A 26891-nucleotide genomic window follows, 5' to 3' on the forward strand; every position below is an offset into this window, starting at 1 on the left:
TAATTAAAACTTGTTGTGTTGTTATAATTGTCCACCTATTACACACTCAAACACAAAACAAACTTATATTCTTCATATTAAATAAATCAGACTGTTCAAACAGGAAAAATCCAAATTATCTCCGCCGTAGCGTTCAGACTTAAATCACTTCTTAGGAAACACATTTACCATTGATATGTGTTCTCAGATGTTCTTCGAGTAAGTTTATCCATTTTAAAGATTTAAAAGAACATTTTCCCTTGACGTTAATGGCTTTCAGGGATTCGTTCATAATTGCGATTGTCTTTTATTTCATTTTTTTCCACCTCTCAATTTTCCGTGAGCGCTTTCTAATGCAAGCTGTGTTCACGATAGTGTCGGCTGGTACACCTGAAGTGGATTTAACTGTCACATTACGAATTTAAGTATAGTATTAATAACGTACTCCAGAATTATTTATTAGGTTATTTTAGATGGTAACAAAACAAATATTTATGATCAAAAAAAATTGAGACACGGAATTCCATTTATTTGTGCAGTATATATGAAACAAAATAAATATGAGAGAACTCATCTCGAATCAGCACAAAAGGTTATAAAAGTCTATGGGAATCACGTATTCAGGACGCCGTAGATGCATGCACATCGAAAATAGTGAAGCGGTCAGTAGCGAGGCTATTAAATCATTAACAGAACCAAAACATTTGTACTGCATAGTGTTATAATTCAATTATGCGATTCATATACTCTATAAAATAACCTTTGATCGTTTTTATTACAATTACTAAGACGATTTTCAGGTAGTATCAATGAGGGATGTATAAAACGCAAAAAGACAATTTTTCGTTTCAGGAGTGTAGTGGTGAATCCAAGCTTTATTTACAATTATGAATGGAGGCAAAAATCCAGCTTTTTTGCTTAAACCGCGACAATAAGGCCTGGGACTTGTTCATTAGAATGCACTTTTGATCCAAAAAGAGCAAACCCGACACTCGACAATAGCTTATTCATCCACAATGTTTCAGTCAGTGTATGGCAAATGCATTATTTTGATATTCCGATAGCCGCTTCCATATGTCTAACTTTTATCCAACGGTCGTACAGTACTATTTGGAGAACGATTTTGATGATATCGATAGTTGTTTTTGGCTGTTTCGAATTCCCACGTCGGTCAAGCCGTTATGGCAATGTTTGAATTCAGCTGCTCAAAATGTTACGCTAGTAAATGATAATATAATATGTAACCCCTCTTCCAATTGTGTAGGCCTTTCAAAAATAAATATTTAATAACAGCTCTATGCTCAATTTGTTTCATTGACCACTCACTCATGCGATTGTAAAACAAAAAGTAGATTTTAGTGAAAACCTCTCATCACATGCGCAAATATATTTTCCAACTTATATTGATAAGTGCTGAAATCTGCGTTGTTAAGTTCGGAAATTATTCATACAACCCTCGTTGAGTTGATAAAGTCATTTATACGTTAATCGCCAAAAATTGTAAATATTGAAATGATACAAAAACTAGATGGATACAGGACTGTATAACACAAATGCCTTTGAAAATTAATATTTGGGTAGATATAATCGAGACCCTTGTATCTCAAAATGCAGTTGTGCTTCCGAAAGTTAAGCTTTGTGAAGTTTGTGAAGAAGGCTTGTAAGATTGAATGGACACATATGTTTCTATATTTATGAATCTTATATCTCGGTGGAATCAATATGTTTGTTTCTCAAACCGTATTCTCCTAGATTATCAGGAAATGCATCTATATAATTTTTGAAAATTTCGTAGCAGCTTTCGTATGCTCTCAAGCTTTTTTTATGTCTTAGAAACAACGCTTGGATAAGTTCCAATCGATTCGCCTAAGCTAACTAATTTGTATAGAAACCAAACGTTTCTATACCAAAAAGAAAACAATTTGCAAATAGACATCAACAATCTTGCCGGCAATTTATTATAATTCCCGATACATGTTGTGATGACTACGTTGAAAAATAATAGAAATCTTATCATATAAAGCACTTTACATTCATAATTATACTTCTCTCAATCCATTACGAATCGGTTTACTTGAACAATTTGAATTTAAAGCAATTACCATTCGTATCTAAAGCTTCCAAAAACTGTGTGGATGAAAAATAATTCTTTTCTCACTCTTTCCTTCTAATTCATTGTTGGACTATTTGGTGTATAATTTTTGTTGAACTTATAAAAATTTCACCATTTTCAAATCTACACACATTCACTACTGATACTGGTTAAATAAAGTTTGGAATACAAACCACTTTCTTATTCTCATATTTAATCCGATAAAATGTCTATTTTAGCATAAATTTACGTTAAAAAGTTAGTTAAGAGATGGTGAATTTTATATGGGGAGTAGAAAATGATGAAAAACTAATACAAATAATAATCTTCAAAATATGGGAACATTCAATAAAAAGTTCGAACACAAAATGTAGGGTTAAAAATTTATATAAAATTTTTTTAGAAGTATTTGCAATTGAAACAGAAATATTTGCAATAAACTATCAAAATTTATTGCTATTCCGTACGTAGTATATTCTAGAACAGAAGTCAATATTTTTTGACACGACTCGTATAATTGACGAACCTTAGATTGCCCTTACCAAGCTCACTTCAAGGCCGTTCTCTTCATGATAAAGTTATCTTAGTTATCCAGGAAGATAAATATATTCTAGGTTTAGAATCAAATGGTTTTCGTTATCTGTTATCAGTAGTGATAACCCAAGGACATTGATAAATATCGAAAGCTTAAGCGGAGATCTGTTGCCTATAAATACCAAGCTTGAGACGTTATTATAAAATTTTTGATCATTTATCAATTTTTTAGGTTTTTTCGGATAAAAATTTTTTTACCGAATATAGAAAAAATCCAGGGCAAAAAGAATTTATTTGAAGATGTAATTAACAAAAAAAAACAATTAGAACAGTTAAGTTACATTTTGAAATATTGAATATTTGAAACGTCAAAATCGAATTAATCAATATGTATCCAAGACAATGTTATAAAGTGTACTTATTGGTTGTCTTCAGTCAAATGACTTCAAATTAATTGATTTCATTGGATTTCTACTGAAGCGTAAAATTTTCTGGATAATAATGTTAACCGAAGGATAACTTAGAGTGAAGAAAACGGCCCAACGTGTTGTGTAATGGTTAGGTTAGGTTAGGCATATTATTTTTATATAAAATACTAACAGATAATTGAGAGCGAATTAAAAATAAACAAGTTATGTATTTTAATCCTGAAATACTGTTCTAAGTGTGTAATTTTTAAATAAAACCATTACTTTACTCTTTATATTCTTGGAAACTCGCGCGATGATTGAATACTTCCACTCAAAAAACTTGAATTTGCAGCAGGGCCGGATTAAGTTAGGGGCTTGGGGGGGCTATAGCCCCGGGTTCCAGGTCCAAGAGGGCCCCATCATTTGGAAATCATTCTGTATTTTTTAATGTGTTGATGCCACAAATCTAAAGTATTGATACTATTTTGTGAATTTTTCGGGGTTTTCGAATTCCTTAAGGGAGCCCCGTCATTATTTTAGCCCCGGGCCTTATAAAGATTAATCCGGCCCTGATTTCCAGTATCATATGACAGTGTAGAGAAGTGATCTTGTGAGTTTAAATGTGGAAGACACAACAAACACTACCATACACGAAATTATTTAAAAAGTACTATAAAACTCAACTTGTTTACTCGATGGGTACAACTACTAACAGACAACATAAGCAGTCTTTAACCTTCCATTAGTCTACGAGATACATGGTTAACTTTTTGCTAAATATTTATTTATGTAATAGCTCTAGAAAATGGAGATTTGCAGTAGTTCTCGGCAGATGTATCTCGAAGCCTTTCCTAGAACTACAATCGGCTGACTTCACTTTTACAACCCCTGGCCACCCTAAACCCGTCCGACCGCCGAATTTGTATCTGCTAGATACAGCGCGACCAAAAGCGGTTAGTTAGCTAGTTCCATATGTCCCGAAAAAATGAAAAACCGTAGTCCTTATTTCCAGTTTGCATGTGGCGTCGAACGAAGTGGAAGAAGATGCGTCAAAAAAGCCAGAAATAATATCATTTTATAACAACACAAAATCCGGCGTTGATGTGGTCGACAAGCTTTGCGCTACTTATAATGTTGCTAGATCAACTAAGAGGTGGCCTATGGTAATTTTTTACCATTTACTGAACGTAGCTGGAATCAACTCGCCGGGTGATATTTCTTGGAAACAAAAATACGTTTGTCACAAGAAGAGAATATTTGAAAAAATTAGGACTAGCCTTGCTAGACGAACAACTAAAAGTGAGGGCCCAAATAAAAAGTCTTCCACGACAAACCAAAGATTTGCTCAAAAATTACAAAACCTTGGAAGCACAACAAGAAGTTCAAATTGTTGGATCTTTTATTTAGACTCCAATATGTAGAATAAGGCAAAGAAATATGCAAATGCAACCTTCTTGGGATGCTAAAGAAGTCATTATACTTCATGACATATACAGTATGAATTTAGTTGAAAAATTATATAGGCGATAAAAAAATACCGGGGAAAGTAGTGCAAAAGGTATTGTCTTGCATGACGTCACATATCTGCCATTTTTATAGCCGAAATAGCTCAGATAACGGCTTTTTCCAAAACTCTTTCCGGAATTCTTCCGTGGTATTATATATGCTAGAACATCGATAAAAAATGTGTGTCAACATGAATGGAGACTGTATTGAAACAAAAATGATATCTTCCAAGCCAAGTTTTCATTGTAAGTGGGTCGGAGAGCTAAGGGATAAAACTTTCGTACATACTGAAGTATAAAACTCTTCCCATTTTCAATAACAGTGAGTTTCTACTAATACTTTTTCACTCCTTTTTCTCTTCATACAAAAGACGTAAACCGCTACTGAAACATTAAAAAACTTTAGAAAAGCTGCGATAAAAACAATTTGCAATGTTGAAAATAATAGTACAAATCTTATTCCATATTTGATTCTCAGAAGTTGTTAAAAAAATAAAAAGCTACGAAAATTTTATTATTTTGTAGGGTTGATACATAGGCCTCATTATTTTACAACAAGACATCCCTACGTTCGCCGAAAGCTTATTTCGTAACTGCATGTATTATAAGATCATTATTCTTCTAACAACAGTTTATGAAGAATTCTTTTACATTATTTAAAATAACAAATCTACCATATAACTCAATGAAATATAGCATTCAATAAACGACTAGAAATTCTCCTGAAATGCCACATAATCCGTACCATTTGGTATTGAACATTTCATATGTACAGTTACAACATATGTAGTATTACAATGTCCTTCAGGTTTGTACGTTACATGTCAGATCACTTTCTCCTAATTGCTCTCTTGGGCTGTCTACCAAATTATGTTTGCATAAATCACAAATAGGATTATTGCTAAATAGATATGATGGAGTAGTTTAAAACTGTATTGAACAACTGTATTTGGGATTACTGGATTATACAGGGCTGGCCAAACTGAACAGAAACTAAAATTTCGTCAAAAATGGTGCTTAAACCAAAAGAATCTATAAAATAACCTTTTTTTTTTCGTTATTCCGATATTGTTATTGTAATTTTTGTCTATATGTCTTTATAGAATCATAAACTATGCATTTGATCATGTGAAGATCTCTATCAAAGCTGTTGTGCAAGAACCAACGAAGATCTCTAAGTGGTGCATTTATTTTTCGAAGAATGTTCATTGTAAACCTCAGAATAAAATTACCTGTAAACAATTTGACTTACACTAAATTAAATTATGCTATTCTATTGAGTTTATGGTAAATTGTGGAAATCTGCCACAAAATAATACGCTGAAAGTCTTTGTCAATCATCGGAACATATTAAATGTATTTGCCATTTTTAATTCCGATTGAATAATTTATTTTTTGGCGCAAAAGATGATGGAATTTTTTACCAGATCAGAAGTGAGTTTAGTTAAGTAAATGTTCAAATTCTTTCTTCTAGTAGCGTAGGCATGAATGTGTCTCTCAGTTGAGTTGTGAAAGTGTTTGCGAACCAAACAAACTATAATTTTGTGTTTCGCAATGCGTTCTACTACTCAAACTAAAAATATAACGAACAGTTTTTTTTTGTAATTTGAAGATAGAAGCAAACTACAAGACCCCTAGAAAGGCATACCATAAGATGCGATTCAAACAATGAGTAGTACGTTGTTCAAGAAGTACGAGAATCGAGCTGTTCAGACACAGATTTAATCGAAAAACAAGAAGAGGATAACTTTTTTGCCAAGTTTTCTACATGTACAAACTATTGAAGGGCACCGTCAATATGTAGACCAGAAACTTGATCGAATTTGAGGATCGTATTAAGTCACTGTTGAGTTTTAGAGCTGGTGAAGCTCCTTACAGAGACTGTTCGCGTTAGACTAGGACATAATAATGAGATCTTTGCCTATAGTAGAATGTAAAGCTTGTATATCTAAGTCTATATCGTCTGAGTCTGAGGTACACCACTGCTAGCTAGCAATTTTCTTGAAACTTTGCCATTAGCTCTAACCAATTGTTTTCGACATTCAAGGTAAGATACAAACCATACAATACAACCAGGGATCGCCCTCTTACTGAATTACAAAACAACGCATGGCTGTGGAAGCTAGCATTCTATGTTGATTTGACAAAACAAACGAACTGAATTTGAGATTCCAAGGAGAAAACCTGCATCTTCCTGATTTATACACTAATATCAAATCATTCCGGAAGAAATTGATACTGTTTCAATCACAACAACGAAGCAAATGTTTTTCACATTTTAAAACATGTGAAATATTCAGCCACACCACTGAGACTGAGTTTCCTATCGATTTTGCAATCGAAACTTTGAGAGCTTTGAAAATAAATTTTGATACTTATTTCTCGGACTTGCCATTGCCATTGCGAATCAAATTAAGATTTTTCAGAATCCTTTTGATACTGACATTGAAATCCTAGCCCCGGAACTTCAAATGGAAATTATTGATCTACAGTGCAATGATATAATTAAGAACAAATATCGAAATTCATCTTTGTTGGAATTTTATAAGAGTCTTCCACTGACACAATTTGATAATTTGCTCGTGGGCTGTTGTCTGTTTTTGGTACTACTTATTTGTGTGGGAAGACCTTCTCCAAAATGAAGTACACAAAAACGTTTACAGATCTAAATTAACTGATGAGCATCTTAAATCTCTTTTAATAATTGTTAGAGGTAAAATTAGTCCACAACTACAAACTATTGTCAGTGGAAAACATCAATTACATAAATCTCATTAGTATTTCATATGTCATATTTAAAATGTATAAAATGTTAGTTCGATTTATTTCAATAATTTGTTAGTTATTATATACTGAGGTTAAATTTTCTGCATATTATACATCTCTTTACTCATTACAATTATGTGTTTCTTTATGCAACTTATCACAAAAACATATTAATAACTATTCAACATAAAATTAGAATACTTCAGTAAACTAAATTTAATTTGCTATAAAAAATATGTTCTCTAAAAGGAGTTTTCAAGTATGCTAGCTCTCCGCGGGCCGGACAAAATCTGTCCGCGGGCCGGATGTGGCCCTCGGGCAGTAGTTTGAAGACCCCTGCGTTAAACTAAACAAATATACTTGTAAAGATCTAAAAATATTGGGTAAGGCACCATTGCCCTTACGGCACATGGTTAAGCCAAATCTGAAATAGGGTTGGAATTAGGCAGAGACACAAGGTTAAACGGTTCCTGTTAAACGCAAAACTTAACTGCATAATCTACTACCTAAGTAACCCCTATACAATATTTCAAGACCTAGACCTATGGCCGACACCGAAATTGAACCGAACTGGACGGAATTCCCCATTTTATTGCTCTATACCTTTCTGAAATAGACTATAGTGTTATTTTGCGATTGCGATTTTTGTAATAGTTTCGGATACAATATTCTCTAGTTATTGATATAATTGAGGATGTGAGGATTGTCTGTGAACTTTTTAATATACAAAAGTGATCTGATTTTCTTGGATGAAGTTTCAAAAGGGCGAAGAGGAAATGTTGTATTGTAGCATCTGATAATTTTATCGAGAAAGTCTGAAAATTTAGAGTCAATCAATCAATCATTAGCTAAACATAAGTGACGAAATTTGGTGAAGTTTTGTTTAGAGAGAACCTTCACCAACTGAATGTGTTTCTTAAAATATTTACTGATAGGCCATACATAGTTTTTGAATTAATGAATAATTCCAGTCATATTCCACTTGGTATGGTCGATATCTCCGAATAGAAAATTTTGTTGAAGGAAAGAATCTACAAACACCTTGTATATCAGTATTATTGTGATTTAGTTTGTTGAAAATTGTTCCGCAATGGTGTTCAGACATTTCACCATTATCCTGAAATGTTTTTATTCGAACTTCATATATATACATATTATTTTATACATTTCAGATATTGTAATCCCTAGGCGTGGTCTTGGTAGAATTTTCTTGCTGCAAACAATAAATATGGCAGCAATATTGATCATTTTTCATTTGAAATGACCTGGAATCCTGATTTATCGCATTGTTTTTATTTTGCTATATAATGGAAGTTGTTCTTTAAAAATAAATAATATTGACTGCAATTGGAATATATACGGTCGGCCATTTTTTTCCGAACAGGAAACCATAAAAAATAATTGCACTCCATTGTTTTCCTCCTTTTCATTTTTTTTTTATTTTTCATTTGCGTTATGTCATGCGAGTGATTTAACTTTCGATATATTGATTTATATGACGCTTTTTAAATCAATTGGTATTTTTAATGCGTCATTTTAAACCGATATATCCACAATATTTTCAAAAACTCAGTTATAGATAAAAATGTTGATATTTGCGTATAAAATATAGAGCTGTTTTACATAGTTTTTTTTAATGAAGACTATTTTGTACAAAAAATAATTTATAAGGCATGTTCTTTGACCATAGGCTTTATAGAATACTTTCAAGTCCAAGTGAAAATATTAGATTAAGCGCTGTTATAGGTATATACGGGGTGGATCATAAACAAGTTCCATTTGTACTGGCACACTTGAAATTTCAAATTTAACTCAAAACAGATTTCTATCTGAAACACTTTTAAACATTAGAAATGATAATTACTCAATTTATACAAAATATACTCCACACAAAGAAAATTCAACAACTTGATAAATATATTTACACGTGTTTTTCAAGCTCCAGCCATTTTGGACGCTTCTGAAAATGGAAAAAAATGATTATCGAGATCTATTTGAATATTTGTTTTTTAAACTTAATACGTTTACGAAAATAAAAGAAGAGTGAGACGCTGTATGCAGAGACTCTACACAATCATTTACGACCGTGAAATTTTGGGCACTTTAATTCGAACGTGGCCGTATCGGCATGACTGACGACGAGCGTTTGAGATGGAAAAAATTGAGAGTTCACAAAGTTGTACTGGACGACCGACCGATTAAGGTTAGAAAGATAGAAGAGGCTTTCAGCATATCAAAAGAATACTTATGGTACTCCTCAGGATCGAGTATATAATGTTTCAATTTTTTCCATAAACGATTTCATACTTTTGTCTTGATATGCATAATATCAAATCATTACAAGCATCGTATGCTTTTTGAACAATCTCTGCAGTAGTGTTTTCAAACTCTAAATCCAATAATAGAGCTATTCCCTTTCAGAAAGTTGATAGCAATGATAATTGTGAAGTAGTTGTAATAAAATGTTTTTCTTACATCCTAATTTATTTAAACTTTTTTCAACGGTAGGGTAAATATATACACACTGTCTTTTGCTTAATTTATTTGATAACTTACACTAGACTTAAGTAACTTATATAAAAATTAACTAACCACTACTTATAATTAAATATTCACTACATTATAATTACTTTCTACTAATTCTAATTTATTTAAATTCACATTTTACTTTTTTATTTTATTCCTTTCACTATGAGATTTAACAAACTCGTATTTATACCGAAAGATAATTTCTTAATAATTCTAGGAAATAAATAAAAATGCCTTCTTATAAAACAAATATCAAATGAATTCGGTAAGCCGGTGTTTTCGCCAAATTTCAAACTTCCAGTACAACCGAACAGGACCGAATTCACTGTCCAAGTCTAGAAAGAGCTCGCAACAGTATCATTATGAAAATGATAGCAAATATTTTAATGGCATATATATAGCACGCTAATCGTAGGCTCTGCATCGACAATATGCAAAACTTTTTTAAAATTATTTTATTTATTTTATTTATTTTATGTATTTTATTTATTTTATTTATTTTATTTATTTTATTTATTTTATTTATTTTATTTATTTTATTTATTTTATTTATTTTATTTATTTTATTTATTTTATTTATTTTATTTATTTTATTTATTTTATTTATTTTATTTATTTTATTTATTTTATTTATTTTATTTATTTTATTTATTTTACTTATTTTATTTATTTTATTTATTTATATTTATACTACAGTTATATTAATTTAAGAATAAATGGTTAGAGATATAATTGATTATTATAAAACTATCGAATGGGGGGAATTCATATTTATTCAAGGTGAACTATTAGAAATGTTATGAAATTTTAGAGTAACCTCACAACCTCGTAAAACAAAGAAAAATAAACCCTCTAACAACGACAGAAGATCTCATAACCGAATAATAATAGAAAAATATATTGAAATGGACTAGAGAACGTGTATGAAATAAAGGAAATAATACACTGCTCAACAATTGATAGATCTTATCTTATATTTCGAGTGTTGTCGAAATAGAATAAACTCAAATATGTGGTCGTATATTACAAATTGTTGATTAAAGGTTGATTACATTTATGTCTTTTTAACACGCTTATATTAGCTTCACCTGTATGTGGGTTCGTGTGTTTGTTTGTGAGCTTGATTGTAACTCTTGTTTGGACTAAAAACAAGTGGTTTATTTGATGAAAAATTCGTTCGACGCAGGATTCAAACCTCCGATGTTCGTGTTGGAAATTGAGAAATACGACAACCTTACCACCTATAACGTTACGGCTCGATACAAGTTTCGACGAGATGTAGTTGTATAAGTAGCGAGGCCATTATACGAGGGTGGTATCAATTAAAAAGTATCAATCCAAAAGTGAAAAATGAATATAGTACAAAAAAAATTGTGTGTGTCAGCTCCGACGCACGACTGGAGTTTACTCCTTAAGTTCGATAGTCTAACCAGACACAAAAAGAGTTTATTTAACTTAAAAAAGATTGGTTGATTGATAGATAATTATGTCACTAAATCTTTTACATGCAATAATAAATAGTACATGAAAATTATTTAAATAAGCTAAAAAATAACTTTTCGAAAGAAAATTATATAAAAACATTATTATAATGAAAAAATATTGTCGATTTTTCTGATAATATTATCGAATTATTGACTACAGTTGTTAATATTTAAAAATTATTTATGAAATAAATCATAATAACGTGGAAGAATTTATAGACATCGACGGTTAGGTTAGAAATTTTCTATTTTATGTGGATGCTCTCGATAATTCATATTGGGTTGATTATCTAATTTTATGTGTTGTTTTCAAATATATATTTATATGAACTACATCGATAATTATTAAAATATTTAATAAATACAAATCGCACATGCTCATACATATAATACATGAATTATAACGTACCTTGCAACCACGTGTTTGTTAGATGTTCCGGCAATATCATCTACACCTCTTTCTGCCATAGTTATTTGAAAATACTTTCAGTTCAATGATACTAAACACAATGATAATAAAACTTCACAATGACAGCAATATAAGTATGTCGACACTGAAAAATTAGAAAGTTGCGCATCATAGAATGCGCACCAAAAACGTAACGAGGTCATTCATCGATAGATTTTACTCCTCACATTTTTCTCATACCGGGCCCCTTATATATGCAAATCGATTCTTAAGGAGTAAACTCCAAAAAACTGAAAAACATGCTTTTAAATCACATAAAACTATAAGGTGAAGAATGACTTTTAGCAAACTATAATGAATCAAAAATACTAGTATTATTGTGAAAAAAGCGTGAGGCGCTTGCTATATATCTCATACATCAAGCACTCAACGCTTTTTTCATTATTGCTTTAATCTTATTTTAAGAATTATTCCCAACTTTTAAGTTTGATGATCTTTTAAAAATTGTTTTTCAGTTTTTTTTAAGCTATATTTATTTGTTCGTATTTATCGCTTTCATCAAAAAGTTGAGAACCTGAAGATGTAGTTTATATGTTAGTTCTCATTGTAAAATATGCTTCGAAGACGTTTGGATCCCTCTTACATGCATCAAATTATACAATGAATCACTGAAAAGTTGAATCTCGCACAACGTTTCATAAGTCACACGTAGATGGCGACAACGTCTATGTATACAAAAAGGAACCCAACCTACTTTGCTTCTCAATACGGTATTTCGTATAGACTCGGAAGATTAATTACAAAAACAGAAAAAAATGGAAACAATGTGCTGTAAAGCTTCGAAATGATGTAAAAAGGTTATAACTCCAATAGGAAAACTCGTATGACAAATAAGATTATTCAGGTCTCTTCTATTCGGTCCCAGCAATAATTTCCTGGATACCCTGTACATGTACGAGACAGAACTTCACTATTTTATGTGCTGTATGTAAATTCATTAACTTCAAAGTAGCCATCGCGATCTCCATGTTTTTTTAATATAACGGTACATTTCCTGCTCTGAAACAATTTTATATGATATAATCACTACGTCGGCGTCGGATTTACAAAGTAAAAACTAAAATGTCGTTAAAAATTTATATATTGACATCAAAAGGACTGGAGTGAAAATTTTGCATGTACCTAATATAAAATTCACAAAAAATGAAAGTATTTCACTTTTATAAATTATTATATCACATGGGGCGTATACATTTTTAGTTCCAAATTTAATTCAGTGTCGTACTTAATTCCATTATACAACCTAATATTTTCTATACAGTCACACAACTAATTTTGAAAGCATTGCTGTATATGTGTAATACAATTAGGAAACAAGAAAAATCGAGTCGAAAGTGGAACCAATATGGCCAATAATAGGCAATAGTGATTTCAGTAATAAGTTTGGATATGATAATCATATCAGACGAAGTGATGAATTTTTGTAATTTGTATTAGTTATTCTAAACTTAAGGTCCCCAACTGAAGGACCAGGAACTCCAGGAAACGGAATTTGGTCTTAGTTGAAGTGTATACAGGAGACTCATCTTGTAAAATTTTTAAGTTTATATTCAACAAAGAGTCATTCGAGAGAGCAGCGGCATTTTGGAAATGTCAATCTTAAAGGCATATTCGTTAAAAAAATTCTTTCTTGAAAGAAAAAAGAAACAGAAGAATCACAGCAGTCATCTTTTCTAGAAATATCTTTCAGATTAAGACTTTTTCAATTCTTCATCGACGTTGTGTTTTGACAGCAGAGAAAATACTTGACTGAAACAAATAAAAGTTGTAAGGAGTGGGAAAGGGAAATGTACAGAAAATATGAGGGTTGTCCATAAACTGAGATTCCCAAGGAGCTTCGAACGCTGCTGTTGGCGAGATTGATGTGTAGCTTGGCTTCCGCTCTCCCAGCTCTCGCCTTGGCGAGCTGTCTTCAATCACACCTTTCCTACAGTTCAGTTTTGGTCCTCAGTGAACACTATCTCTTCTCTGAATTGAAGAAACACTTAGGAAAGACGCATTTCACAACCCACGAAAAACTGAAAGAAGTTATCTTCGTGGCACGGTGGCAGACTTCTACGGATTAGGCATTAATAAGATGGTACACCGCATGCAAAAAGGCATTGATATAAACGACAATTATGTCGAAAAATAGAGGGAAATCCTGAAACAGACATGTATTCTTCAATGCTAATAAACATATTTTTAATTGTCAAAATATGTTACGAACCTCATTTTATAAACTAGCCTCAAAGTTGAAAACATCTCATCCGGAATCCTATAGGAGTTTATATTTTTTTTCGACCATCAGTCCATTAATCTCATTTTCCATTCAAGTGTAATAATACTTTGGCAGGGATCCGTACTATAGTTTAAATTTTTCACTGAGCTAATAAGTTTGAAATCTTATTCTGCGCGTTTTTATATGCTTTTGTAGTTGGTGGTAGAAGGATGCTAAAACTGATTTTGATATTTCTTGAACTTATTTTCTATCTTCAAGTGCTTTAGTAGCATATTTACCAACCGGAACGAGCTCAAACTGTTTACTACTATGAAGGTTCGAGACAAATTTGTTCATACACATTTCTGCTATGAGAATTTACTCACCAAGTTCCGATTAATAGTAAATAAATCTATACTGCTATTTAAATATTTAAATCATTTTTATCATGTTAGCAGCATAAAGTATGTCTTATTTAATCTATAGCGAGTGAAAATCAACTAGAACTAGTCTAATTTGAGAAATGTACGCGTTCACACTAGGCTTAATTTGCCGTTACTAACCAGCCGCTGGAAATATCGCCATGAGCCATCTGATCTGAATAGTTCACATTATAAGAAAAGATTTGCTAGTCCGTTGTTATTGATGACTAGGTATTAAATTTTATAATTGGAGACTTGTAAGACTAGATGTTGAAAAGGAGATGGTGAGTAGGATCTTAGATATTGAGAAGTAACGATATTAAAGCATCAGCAAGTTTTTTAAGAAGCTACAATTAGAAGATCCACTGTTTTACGATAATGTCAGTTTCTAAATTTGAAGAGTTATTGAAGTTAGAGACACCGATTTCTTTCAGGTGATTCGAAAGTTTGTAGATGTCATCTACTCGCCACGCTTCGTTGACTTTTTTTATTTTGTAAACTTCATTTTAATATGTATCTTGTATTTCTTATTTTTCTCTTCAATGAAGTCTCACCTGATTTTATTCCTAGTTTCTCTTTGTCTTTGAAATAATTGGTTATTATAAGTTGCGTTTTGGCATATTTGTTTATGTAGTCTGCAGAAAAAGCGTCATATAGGCAAGGATATTTCCGGACTAAATCCAGGAATGTTATAATGTTATAATGAGCATGTTCATCTTCTGATTACATCTAGTGAACACTAGCCCACTGGTATTCACCAGCCGCTAGTTCAGTATAAGGCTTAGGTTACTTGTTCGCAGTATTACCAGCAGTTAGTTAGAAGCGACAGCTAACAACTTAGTATAACCGCAGCTTAACTATTGAAAAAAAACATATTTTTAGCAAATAATGAAGTTGTATTATATTTTATTATCTAATCTGAGGATGTCGACTATTAATCAGAGTTAATTTATTTGAATGATTTCAATGATAATTAAACTAGTTCCTACAATCTGAGGATTTAGATTGGAAAATGAATTACAAAAAAACTAACGATACCGTTTGTATGTCAATGATATATTATCCGTAATCTTGTATTTCAAATGAAAATAATTGCTTAATAATAGCAGAGAACTATAATAGAAGCAAATCAAGTCGATAAAAAGAAAGAAATTTTTCCACGAATCGGTAGTTCATCAATCTATATAAATAACAGGCTTGATATTTGAGGAAAAACTATCCATTATCCATTAAGATCAATACACTTTAAATGAGTTTGAACCAATTGTCGAAGAATTTTTTCCATTTCGATTGAGAGTGCCAAACAGCAAATGACCCATTAATTAAATATTTTCACTGTTTAAAAACATTTTTGTTTCAACTGATGTTTGAGTCTGTGAGCTCCACTGTCGTGGTGGATAATGATTTGTCTTCCTTTGTGGCGAACAAGTGCTGGTATAGCATTCAGAAATGACCGTTAAATGTTGCTCTAATTGGTCGGTGGTGACATGTCCAGTTATTCCGAAAAAACAGGCCACCATTTGATTCGAAGGGGTTCGTGCGCGAATAACTTTTTGATGAATTTTATTCGTCTTGAAAGACCCATATAGTTGATTGTTGTTCAGTAGTTTCATGATTCGTCGCCTGTCGCGATCTCATAGACGTCTTTTGAAGTACCGCGACAGCATTGTCATTTGTCATATGGAATTAATGCCCAAGTATGCCTCAATCTCATGGTACGTCACATGACGATCTTGCAATATCAGTTCTATATTTTCTGGACGTTATTCACGAAATTCATCCAGTGCGTCCTCGTTTGATATCAGAGGAACATTATAGCTCGAGAAGCGAGTTGATCGGCACACTGCTGTTAGTTTGAGGCCGATTCATAAACTTGAGCTTCGGTTTAACGTTGCCGTTCGTGGGTGAGGTTTGCCGTTTGACGTCTATTGGTCCTATTCATAAATTTGATGTCGCTGCCGGTAACCTAATAATTTTGTTATTCTTTATGATGTGTATGTTGCTTTTTGTTTTCGTGATATTTTTGTGTTTTTGTTTGTAATTAGGTATTTGCGTACGATATTAAGAAAATAATGAAGAGTTTTTTATTAAAAGCCTTATGCAAAATCACGTGACAAATGTAAATGTATGTGATTGTCTCTTTTCTATTGGTATGAAAGTTGCGATCGGTCGACGGGAAATTATAAAATTCGTTTATGTTGAAAGTCAATAACGGCAGACAGCGACGTCAAAAGGTATTCCACTACGAAAGTCATAGTACGATTTAATTCCATTTTTTGACTAAGATCAATGTTTCAAGTATCTGTAAACAACTTAATAGCACTCGTGTGACAACACGTTCTGAATACCTTCACCATTTCATTTCGTTATGATGGCAATGTCAGATGTGACATATTCACATAGTATTGCCATATCTCAAAACTTAAGTAGCAACCCTCGTATAATCTTAATATCACTTTGGATGTTAGTTAGATTTTTTTCACATAATTTTTTTTGTAATTCTGAAAATTATCTTTGAAAATTCATACTACATCCACTGAGTTCGCTCAAGTTACTGTACTAATCTAGGCTAGTTTGTGTTAGAGGTCTATCAGTAGTAAACCGAGTATACCAAAAGTTCTTGAAAACTGGGAGCTTCAATAGACAATAGAGTGCTAGAAGAATCACTATATAGTGAGACTACCGTTTTATGACTTTTACAAATTGACGCTTAGCTTATGTTCAGATGCAACAGCGACTTCGTCAGATCCGTGTACTGTAATTGAATAGAACGTCGGAAAAATTCAGTAATTACATACTCACAAACCTTCTAATGGTCCAAAAGTACTCGCGCTTATGTTGATTTGGTATTTGAACAATTGAAGTAATTGATATAGAAAATCGAAGATATAGTGAATAATTTGCACAAGCTTGTATTGAAGAACTTGACTTTTGATAAAGGTTTGTGGACTGTACTTAGCTCCTACCCGCACTTCATCAACGTAATCTGTCTGCATAACGGTACGTCCAGGAGGTAAAAAAACATAAATTGGTTTTATAGAAAAGGGTTTCATTTTATTAGATTTTAATCATATCGAACATCTATAGGATGAGCTTAAGAGCATTTTTAGTACCAGATACTCACCATGGACTAAAGGTGGCAATTGAAGGGGAGTGGGAAGATATACGTTCAGAATACAATAAAACAATAATTAGGCCGATGATAGACAAGATAGAAACTGGTATAGGATACGAGATGGTATTACAAGCTATTACTTGATAATATTTTCTTTAAAAGTAGTAATTCAGGAGCAAATTTTGCATAATATCAAATAAATTTTACTTGTAAAATGTCGTCTCATGTAATCTTAGTTTCTCTTTTAATAAATAGTAATCACTATAAGCATGCTCATTTTTATATCTTTGTTACAGGTGCTTGTCAATTCAAAAAATCATGGCAAGGAAGATGGTTCCAAAGCGGAGTACCTAACTACTTATTTATTAACAGTACATACATTGAGACGAAAGGAGATTGTTATGAAGAACAAGGAGATAAATATTTAGTTTATGATAGGTGAGTTTCCGCTTATGAAATTATTATCTTTGTGTGGAATGAAAAATTATTCCAAAAAATAACTATTTTGATGGGTAAGTCATAGGTACAGGTACCTCCAATGTGATTTGGACGCGTCAACTGCTTCTTCAGGTGTAGAAAACAAATTATTTTTGCTCTGTGGAAATAAGAAGGAATCATTGGGAATATAAAGCGGATATTTTGACGTTCAAAAACGTTTTTGTTAGAACTAATGTGTGAGAGCTCGCATTGTTATGATGGAGAATGATTCGTCGCATGTCGCGATCTTGTAGTCGACTCTTGATGTATCGCTATTGAATATTTTAGCATTTCTTGGCACCAATCGACTCGAAATTGTTAAATTATAGGGTATCTAACGCGAACTATTTTGATGGGTAAGTCATAAACAAAATATAACTTGGTATTACTTGAACAACAGAAGGAACTGCGTACGTATCCAAATTATGACAATAAAAGTGTCGTTTCAAAAATAGAAAACTTGACATCAGAATGGTTATTATACAATGAGGTCGTATCCTCAAACTTCTACAAGAATATTTATAAGGTATCAAGACATACCGAGACTCAAATAGAAATAAAGTGTATTTGGATGAAACGTGCTTTGATACACACGATTAATTGTTTCTTGAATAATCCTTGCTCAATGACAAAACAAATAATTATTTTTCATGTTGGCAGTAAAGATTGTAACGGCACTACCCCAGCATTATTTGGAAAATTATTCAACGACCAACTTTTATTAAATATTCCGCGAAATTGAACAAAATTCCCCATACTAGTTAAGAAAAAGATGAGGTGATAATATTTATGAAAAAACTAAATATTCCTGGGACTGAGGACAGCAGAATTGTTTGTTATTCTCCACTTTATCGTTTTTCTTGCTTTTTCAAGTAAGAATAGAAAAACTACGAGAATTGCTATTTAAATTTTGTGATCGACAAATAAATACAAATATTTATAATTGGAAAGCTTTATTATTTTTCAAGATATTCTCCATGGAGATCAATACACTTTTGCATGAATTTGAACTGTTTACCGAAGCATTTTTTTTCAATTCTGATTGAGGTACCTCCAATGTGATTTGGACGCATCAACTGCTTCTTCAGGTGTAGAAAACAAATTATTTTTGCTCTGTGGAAATAAGAAGGAATCATTGGGAATATAAAGCGGATATTTTGACGTTCATAAACGTTTTTGTTAGAACTAATGTGTGAGAGCTCGCATTGTTATGATGGAGAATGATTCGTCGCATGTCGCGATCTTGAAGTCGACTCTTGATGCACCGCTATTGAATATTTTAGCATTTCTTTGCACCAATCGACTCGAAATTGTTAAATTATAGGGTATCTAACGCGAACAAATATTTTTGACAGACAATTGATCATGCAAAATTGAATATATGTAAGTGAAACTAATGCTTCAATCTCACGGTATGTCGCATGACGATCTTGCAATATCAGTATACGCACAGCGTCGATATTTTCAAGCCCAACAGTCAATTTTTGACGACCTTCATGAAATTTATCCTGTAGCTAAGAGTAACCACGGTTGAATTCGGAAAACCAGCGAAGCACGGTGGCTCGAGATGGTGCTTCATTACCAAAAGTCGAAGAGAGTTGATCGGCACATAGCTGTTGATTTAATTCACGTCGAAAGTCATGGTAAATGTTCGCTATTTATGTATATTTTTTAACTAAAATGAATGTTTCAATTATCTGTAAACAGCTCAAAAAGCACTCGTATGAGTAGCCCTTATATAGCAAGAAGGAATAAATGGATGTTTTGTGTGATCGAGTATCTGTATGTTTCTTTAGGAATCATTCTTTTGATCAGCTACCTCATTACGATCTTTTATCACCTCGTATATGTCATGAATAGGAATTAAATAACCAAAACAGCAGTCGTAAACTTTCTTTTGTAATTGGAGTAACATTGATAATTGCAAAATGATTAATAGATGCAGAAAATCAATCGATATCAATGATACCTTTAAAAGTGAACGAATCGGTATACACTAGAAATTCATAAGGACTCTCGAGTTTATTATTTTTCCACATAACAAGATTTTACAATTTTCTTTCATTGCCTGCATAAATCTGTTTAGTATGGTAGGTACAGGAAAATATTCTGCCATATATAGTTATTTGCCAATCTCGAGAATTTTGAGGAAATTGAAAAGAATGTAGTTAGTAGACCAGTTCGTGAAATGAGTACCTATAATAGAATATTCAGAGTAACAATTTTCAATTTCACTCAATCACTATGAAATATTGAAACATGATATTGAAATTGGACATATACGATGTAAAATAATCCTTATTTTATAAGTATTAACTGCGTCGCAAGGATTGAATAAAAACTCGTGAAAATGAAAAACATTTACTCTATATTCCGAATTCAAATGTATTTATTGTAATAGTTATCCTTACAAACTAGCCTAAATGGGGTAGACTGAAAAGAAACAACTCTTATTGAATGCTTCTCGATCCACGTCTTCCAACAATACGAAACGTATTGATATAATAAAGAAATGAGATGATATAAAGGATACGCGGATGAATATACAGATGAGATTTTTATCCCAAAATGGTTGTTATATAGAAAGGAAAAAATATATTAAATCAATGTTGCCTTTGTAGCGTAACAATTTGCTCAAAAGGGTAGATGTAGCTATATACTGAAGGTTATATGATTACAGTCGATCAACCTCGACGTTCGTATCCGTAAACATGAGTAAACACACACTTTATACATTCTATCTCTCTTTTCTCTTTCTTTTAATAAATTAAATACCTTCTTTCAGATGCCCTATTGTGATCTCTTAATGTTGAAAAGAGTGAGAAATTACGTTAATTAGATTCTATTCTTAAACGTTTCAACCATCGATTTGTTTTCAAAGCGTTTGCATTCGCATACCTAAGTATACCAGGGTTGTCTGAAAATTGTGACAATGTGACATTATTATGGAGAAAGAGGACTTCTCCTATTTCGCATAGAATCAGCCCAATAATTTCTACATACTACATTTCTTTGACGGATTTGCCGTTTTCCATATAGTCGATGTAGATCACACCTTGTGAATCCTAGAAAATGGTGACTTTCCTTTAAATACGTTCGCATTGTTTCGTCTATTCTTGGATTCTTTGATGTGTACCAGTGAATTAATTTTTCGTCGATTGTCGGGACCGACGCAGATACTCCATCGAATTGCGCTTAAACTATTTCAAACACTGTTCCATGGTATCACGGTTACTGTTGTTGTGAGCAAATGCGACACTCTTCATACCAACAGCTTTTTGATGCATTATATGATCTACACGATCGTTTTAAATATCTCAAGAACCTTCAATCGATAGTCTGCCATTACGAGATCGTATATTTTTCATGTTATATTCCGGGACAGCTGATTTAAGCATCTGGACGTGGCTCATGAAAAATTGAGTCAATTTTTGACATTCGCTATTTAAGGAAAAGAGTCAATATATACATGGCATCAAAGCCACTCCGAATTGGCTTAAATATCGACAAAAAATGCTCACACGATGATAAATTACTCTTACGACTGGCGCCATCGGACGGTGAATATAAGTTTACACCCTCTTTTCATTTGAGGTATTAGTAGTTCTGTCTGTCCTCGCTAGAGGCTTGATGTAATTTATTAACACCAAGTATATTCATCATAAACATCAAGATTAAACATTCTAAAGGAATGCATTCATAAGATCGGCGGTACTACAAAACCAAAATATTCAAAATACGAAATTATTCAGGAGTTTCATTTTCAAGATTATCATTGTATAAGTAAATTGTGAACGAATAATACAGGTTTCAATCTTGTACAAATTTTTAATTGAAATGACTTTCTTCCAGGACTGACGACTGCTATCGTTGCATGGTAATCCATCCGAAGCATCCCAGTGTACTACAATACAAAGAGAGTAAGTAATGCAATTCCTTTTTCCGAATATTTTTTCTTCCTGACACAAACATGGACTTATCGCGGCTTCGTCGACAGACATTTAGTCTAATGGATTGTTCTTTTTTCAGCATATTGTGAATCTAAAGCTTCCCTGGTCGAAATATGTCAAATGATAACAGGCGACGCACCACTCTACAGCCTTTTCCGAAAAAATCCAGAGGCTAAGCCGATTGCGTGCCCTTTCAAAAGTGCTCCGTTCACTTTTAGTTATAACCGAATGACTGGAGATTGCAGTAATCCCCCCAGTAAAGCCGAAAGTTGCACCGACGATTCTCGCTTAGTACTAAAATATCAGGCATGTCCAGATGTTCCATCGACAGAAAGTAATGGTAAGTTAAAAATACATTGTTCTATTACATATAGTATTTTTATCCACAAATAACTCAATTTTAGTTCCAAGAACTTGAGATTAGAAATATGATGCAAAAATTATGTATTATTTTCCAATAATAAACTGAAACTAATTTTTTATTAATCTATAATTTCAACTCCTTTCTAATTACGTTCCTTTTATATTCAGAAACGTTCCCCTTGCTAACATTCTTTTTATTTTTTTTAAATCCTTAAAATATTTCCTTTTACATTAGCCAATCACTTTGCTTCACCTCTTACCTATTTATCAATCGAAACAGTTATCCTGTCGTCAAATTGTAACCTATTATGTAGGCAGAGGAGGTCACGACCCGGCACCGAATCGTAGAAAAATTCAGTTCGGTTACGGTGAAAATTGTAAAAACATAACAAATCTATAACATTCTGCTTTGAATTCAATATTCTTCATAGTACTGCAGATGGCAACTCTTAAAGGATACTCTGATTATCTGATCTCGATTTGTCATCCAGTGCCTTCTTCGCGCCGTAAACTCACATGTATGAAAACGAGGTTGTGTTTGAAGTTTTGTCACCTATTTTATTTGACAATAGTTATTATCACCCTCATTAATATCGATTTCATGTTGGTAAGTAATAGAAATCCTTTTTTTGTTACAAATTATTAACAAACAAATTTTTTTTATCAAAGCAGATACAAAGCGCCAAAATAAGAAGTGTCAAGTTACTTGGACTCGCAACTATTGTAACGAATATTTGGTTTAATTGCTAGCGGCATTCAAAATTTGCTGCTACACGTTATTTGCTATGAATAACTTTCTAATGAATGTATGAAATCATCAGAGTGGAAGCGGCATTTAAACACACTCCATTCTGAGTACTCTGATAAGCCAATTAACTTTTTACTGATAACAAAAATGAATCAAATGCTGCTCAAAAAAATATGAAAAATACTCTCTTATTTCACCAGATAAATCAAAACTTCAGTTTGACATATTCTGAAATATCCATATTAATAGATGAAACTGGGTATCCTCATAATAGAGAAAAATTAATATCTCCACCTTTTAAAACTGTCACAAATAGTTTATGCGGAATAAAATAATATGTATCAAGGGTGTAAATTTTTTCAATGAATATGAATATTGCCGACAAGCACATGAGTATAATATTTTCATTTTATCAAATGTTTAGGTAACGTTACTATACACCACAGTGAAAAGATGGTGATCAGAGTTTGTATATGGTTAAGACTAGACAATCGTGTATAGTTCTTCCAATTGCAGAAGACATATTATGCGAGGAACAATCAATATTTCATAAATACGCACTACATCAGTCCACGTGGACTCATCATCACCACTGTTTACCAATGAAAACATGGAGTCGTAAACATAAATACATTTCGATTGGCCGAAGCCGTATGTACACAATTTCTTCGAAATATTCCCTAGAAAGTCTGCGATAAGCCTTGGCGTGGCTAGCTGACATTAATTTAATTCATAATAATCTTTAAATAAATAGAAATGGCGTTCTTTAAACCATGGGCGGATAAAGACAATGAAATTGCACAGTGTAGTGATAATAAAGACAATGACGAATTTAATAATAAAGATTTAGATATACAAACATATATGGGTTGCTGTGGATCATTCACAGAACCGAAAAACACGTAGAGAAAAACTGAAATCAGTTGAAAAAGCTACTCAAGATTTTATACGTAGGACAATTTATAGTTTATATGTATAAGGAGAACAGGGTTGCGACATTAGAAGAAATACTGCAAAAGGTAGCAGATTATCCAGAATACAATTATACCATTTTAGAAACATTGCGTCAAGTTTTGTCAGCAGGTGGTTTTAATCACAAAAAACTGAATAAACGGATGGCAATAACCGAATCGTCAAGGATCGTTCGATGGCGACAATATTATTTGCCTCAGATAAAAGACTACCGAAGTTCTAATAGACATATAATTTATCTAGATAAAACATGGTTTAACAGTCACGATATAGTAAATTTCGGTTAAGTTGACAATAGTAAAAATTGCTGTTTGATTGGGTCATCTAAAGGGAAATATCTGCTAAAAAGATTAAAAACCGTGCAGCTGATTATCATAAAGGTATGACAGCAGAATTATTTGAAAAGTGGTTTATTGAACAGCTTTTACCTAACATTCCAGCATAGTCAGTAATCGTTATGCCACTCGTGGCAACTCCTTAAGATACTAAATAGTAGTAGTAACAAAGCTCAAATTCTACAATCTATGTCTGAAAAAAAAATGTTCCTATTCCTGTCAGAGATCGTAAAAAAGGCCCAACAAATAAAGAATTGCTTACTGTTATTAAAGGTCTCAAGTTAGAGGAAATTTATTATATTGACAAACTGTGCAAAGAATTGAGTCATACTCTTCTCAAACTACCTCTTTATTATTGCATATTTAATCCTTTAGAGTTAATGCGAACAAACGTAAAATCAGAATTACGAAAATGTAATCAGTCTCCAGAACTGAGTAAAGAGGTTGTAGAACACATCCAAGAGCTTTGGAAAAACTGTGTTGAACATGTTATCAAAGAAGATGGGGTATATGGTACCACCCTCTTTACAATTCTTCATAATTGAATCAAATGATGAATCTAGTTCAGACTGCACCATTATTATTGGTAATTATACACTTTCACGGTCACCTGGTTTTTTGGCTCTAGAAAATCGAAAAATGGATGGATTTTAATGATCTTGGTCTCAAAATGTTCCATTTTACGGCGGATTTATAAAAAAAATTAGTAGAAATAGCTGGAAAGAAAATTTCTCATAGTTTTACTGTTTTAAATCGTAAAAAAAACTCGGTTTTGCAAAATAATCCTTTACAAAAAATTATCTCATTATCAGATAAAGTACTTAAATTTTTTTTGTATTCTACATAAATTAATAAACAATTTAAAAAAATCCAAAAAGAATGATTTTTTCAGTTTTTATAGCTTAAAATGAAATCAATGAAAAACAAACAATTTTCGTGAATAGTTTCGTACTATATTCTTCAGTGTTAATAGTTTTTGGACCATTAAAAATCGAAAAATAGATCAATTTTATAATTTTGGTCTCAAAATGTTCCATTTTACGACGAATTTATGAAAAATACGGGGGTAGTGGCTGAATTTGCGGTTTTTAATAGTTTTAAACCTTAAATAGTAGAAAAACTTTTTTTTTCAAAATATTCATTTTTTTATGTAAATTGCGAAAAAAAATATACGAACTTGATTCCACGACGTCAGAAACAGTTACTAAGGATTATATGTAGAAAGTCATTTTTTTGCATTTAAAGTCATGAAATTGTAAAAAATATTTATTTTTTTTTTAATTTTCGTATTTTTTTTTATAAATCCGCCGTAAAATGGAACATTTTGAGACCAAGATCATCAAAATCCATCCATTTTTCGATTTCGATTTTCTAGAGCCAAAAAACCAGGTGACCGTGAAAGTATATAATTACCTTATTATTTATAAAGATACTTTGGAATTGAAATATTTTATTCTTTTGTTTTATTTGCGAAGAATTTTTTTCCTTTATGGTTTTTGTTTTGAAATTGCGTTTTCCAGAAAAAAAAATGAATGTGCAACAAAAATGGCTAAGTGAGTCTGGTAGCCTGTTTAAACCAAACGCCCTTACATTTTACTCGTCTATTTATATTTTATAATTTGATATTCAGTTATAGCAAATCAACGAGGTATAATAATAATTTTTTTCCAAGTTCCAATAGTACTACAATTAAGTGCATCTGTCTAAATAACGGCGTATAATGCCTTTCCCTCATAAGATATACACATTTTTTAAAGTATTTATAAAAATAATAAATTCATAAAATGAGGTATTTACGTCTATGGTAGATCAAACAAAATTGTCGGCAAGGATTTTTATAATATGCAATCGATATTGGAAGAACTATACGACTAACTTGAAGAACCTCTACCACACACGAAAATGTTAAAAATCCATGGCTGATGGTACAGAATAGACACGTGTGACTGTAAAGTAAATATTTGAAGTTGTCTCTCATACCAAGTGTTACACAATATACTACTGCCCAAATAAACTTGAAAAAATTATCTGCATAATGACTAACAATTTACCAATTATCTTAATATTGAATACTTTTGTAAATTTTATTAAATTTGTTCTTTTTTTTATCAGTGGAAGAATTAGTATGTTTGGCAACGTGGAAAGAAGGTTCAACCCGATATCTGATAGGGAAGCTCTCTCAGCCAAACAGAAGAAGTGCATCGGACGAGGACCAATATCGTTGCTTTATTTACAAAAGAAGCATGGAAAATGGTAAAACAATATACAGTGTTGCCCAGTCTGGGGATGCTACATGCACAGGGTTAGATGCTACTGCTTTCGAGGGTAGTCGAACTATGATGTTAACTACAGGTATGTTTAATCAAATTATTTAAAAGATCTTGTTTTCTGAGAATATCAAATAGTATCATTATATAAAGGCTTTATTAAACGAGGCAGCCAAGTTGTGCAACCAGTCGCATACCCCTTCACCAGACATTGGTTCATATAATGCGTTTTCTGCCGACAGGTTGCCCAGCAAAGCAACCACAGGCTACTCAG

At 32.2% G+C, this 26891-nt stretch overlaps 1 protein-coding gene across 1 annotated transcript in view; it reads left to right on the top strand.

Annotated features, from left to right (window-relative positions):
• The window catches only part of LOC130446645 (uncharacterized), a 707006-nt gene that overhangs the window by 672494 nt on the left and 7621 nt on the right, over positions 1-26891 (top strand). The window contains exons 3-6 of the mRNA XM_056783014.1: positions 17802-17943; positions 21835-21902; positions 22012-22272; positions 26463-26702. Coding sequence (XP_056638992.1) covers positions 17802-17943; positions 21835-21902; positions 22012-22272; positions 26463-26702 — 711 coding nt within the window. The remainder of the gene's footprint in view (positions 1-17801; positions 17944-21834; positions 21903-22011; positions 22273-26462; positions 26703-26891) is intronic.

The sequence above is a fragment of the Diorhabda sublineata genome, chromosome 7, assembly GCF_026230105.1.
Source record: "Diorhabda sublineata isolate icDioSubl1.1 chromosome 7, icDioSubl1.1, whole genome shotgun sequence".
Taxonomy (NCBI): Eukaryota; Metazoa; Arthropoda; class Insecta; order Coleoptera; family Chrysomelidae; genus Diorhabda; species Diorhabda sublineata.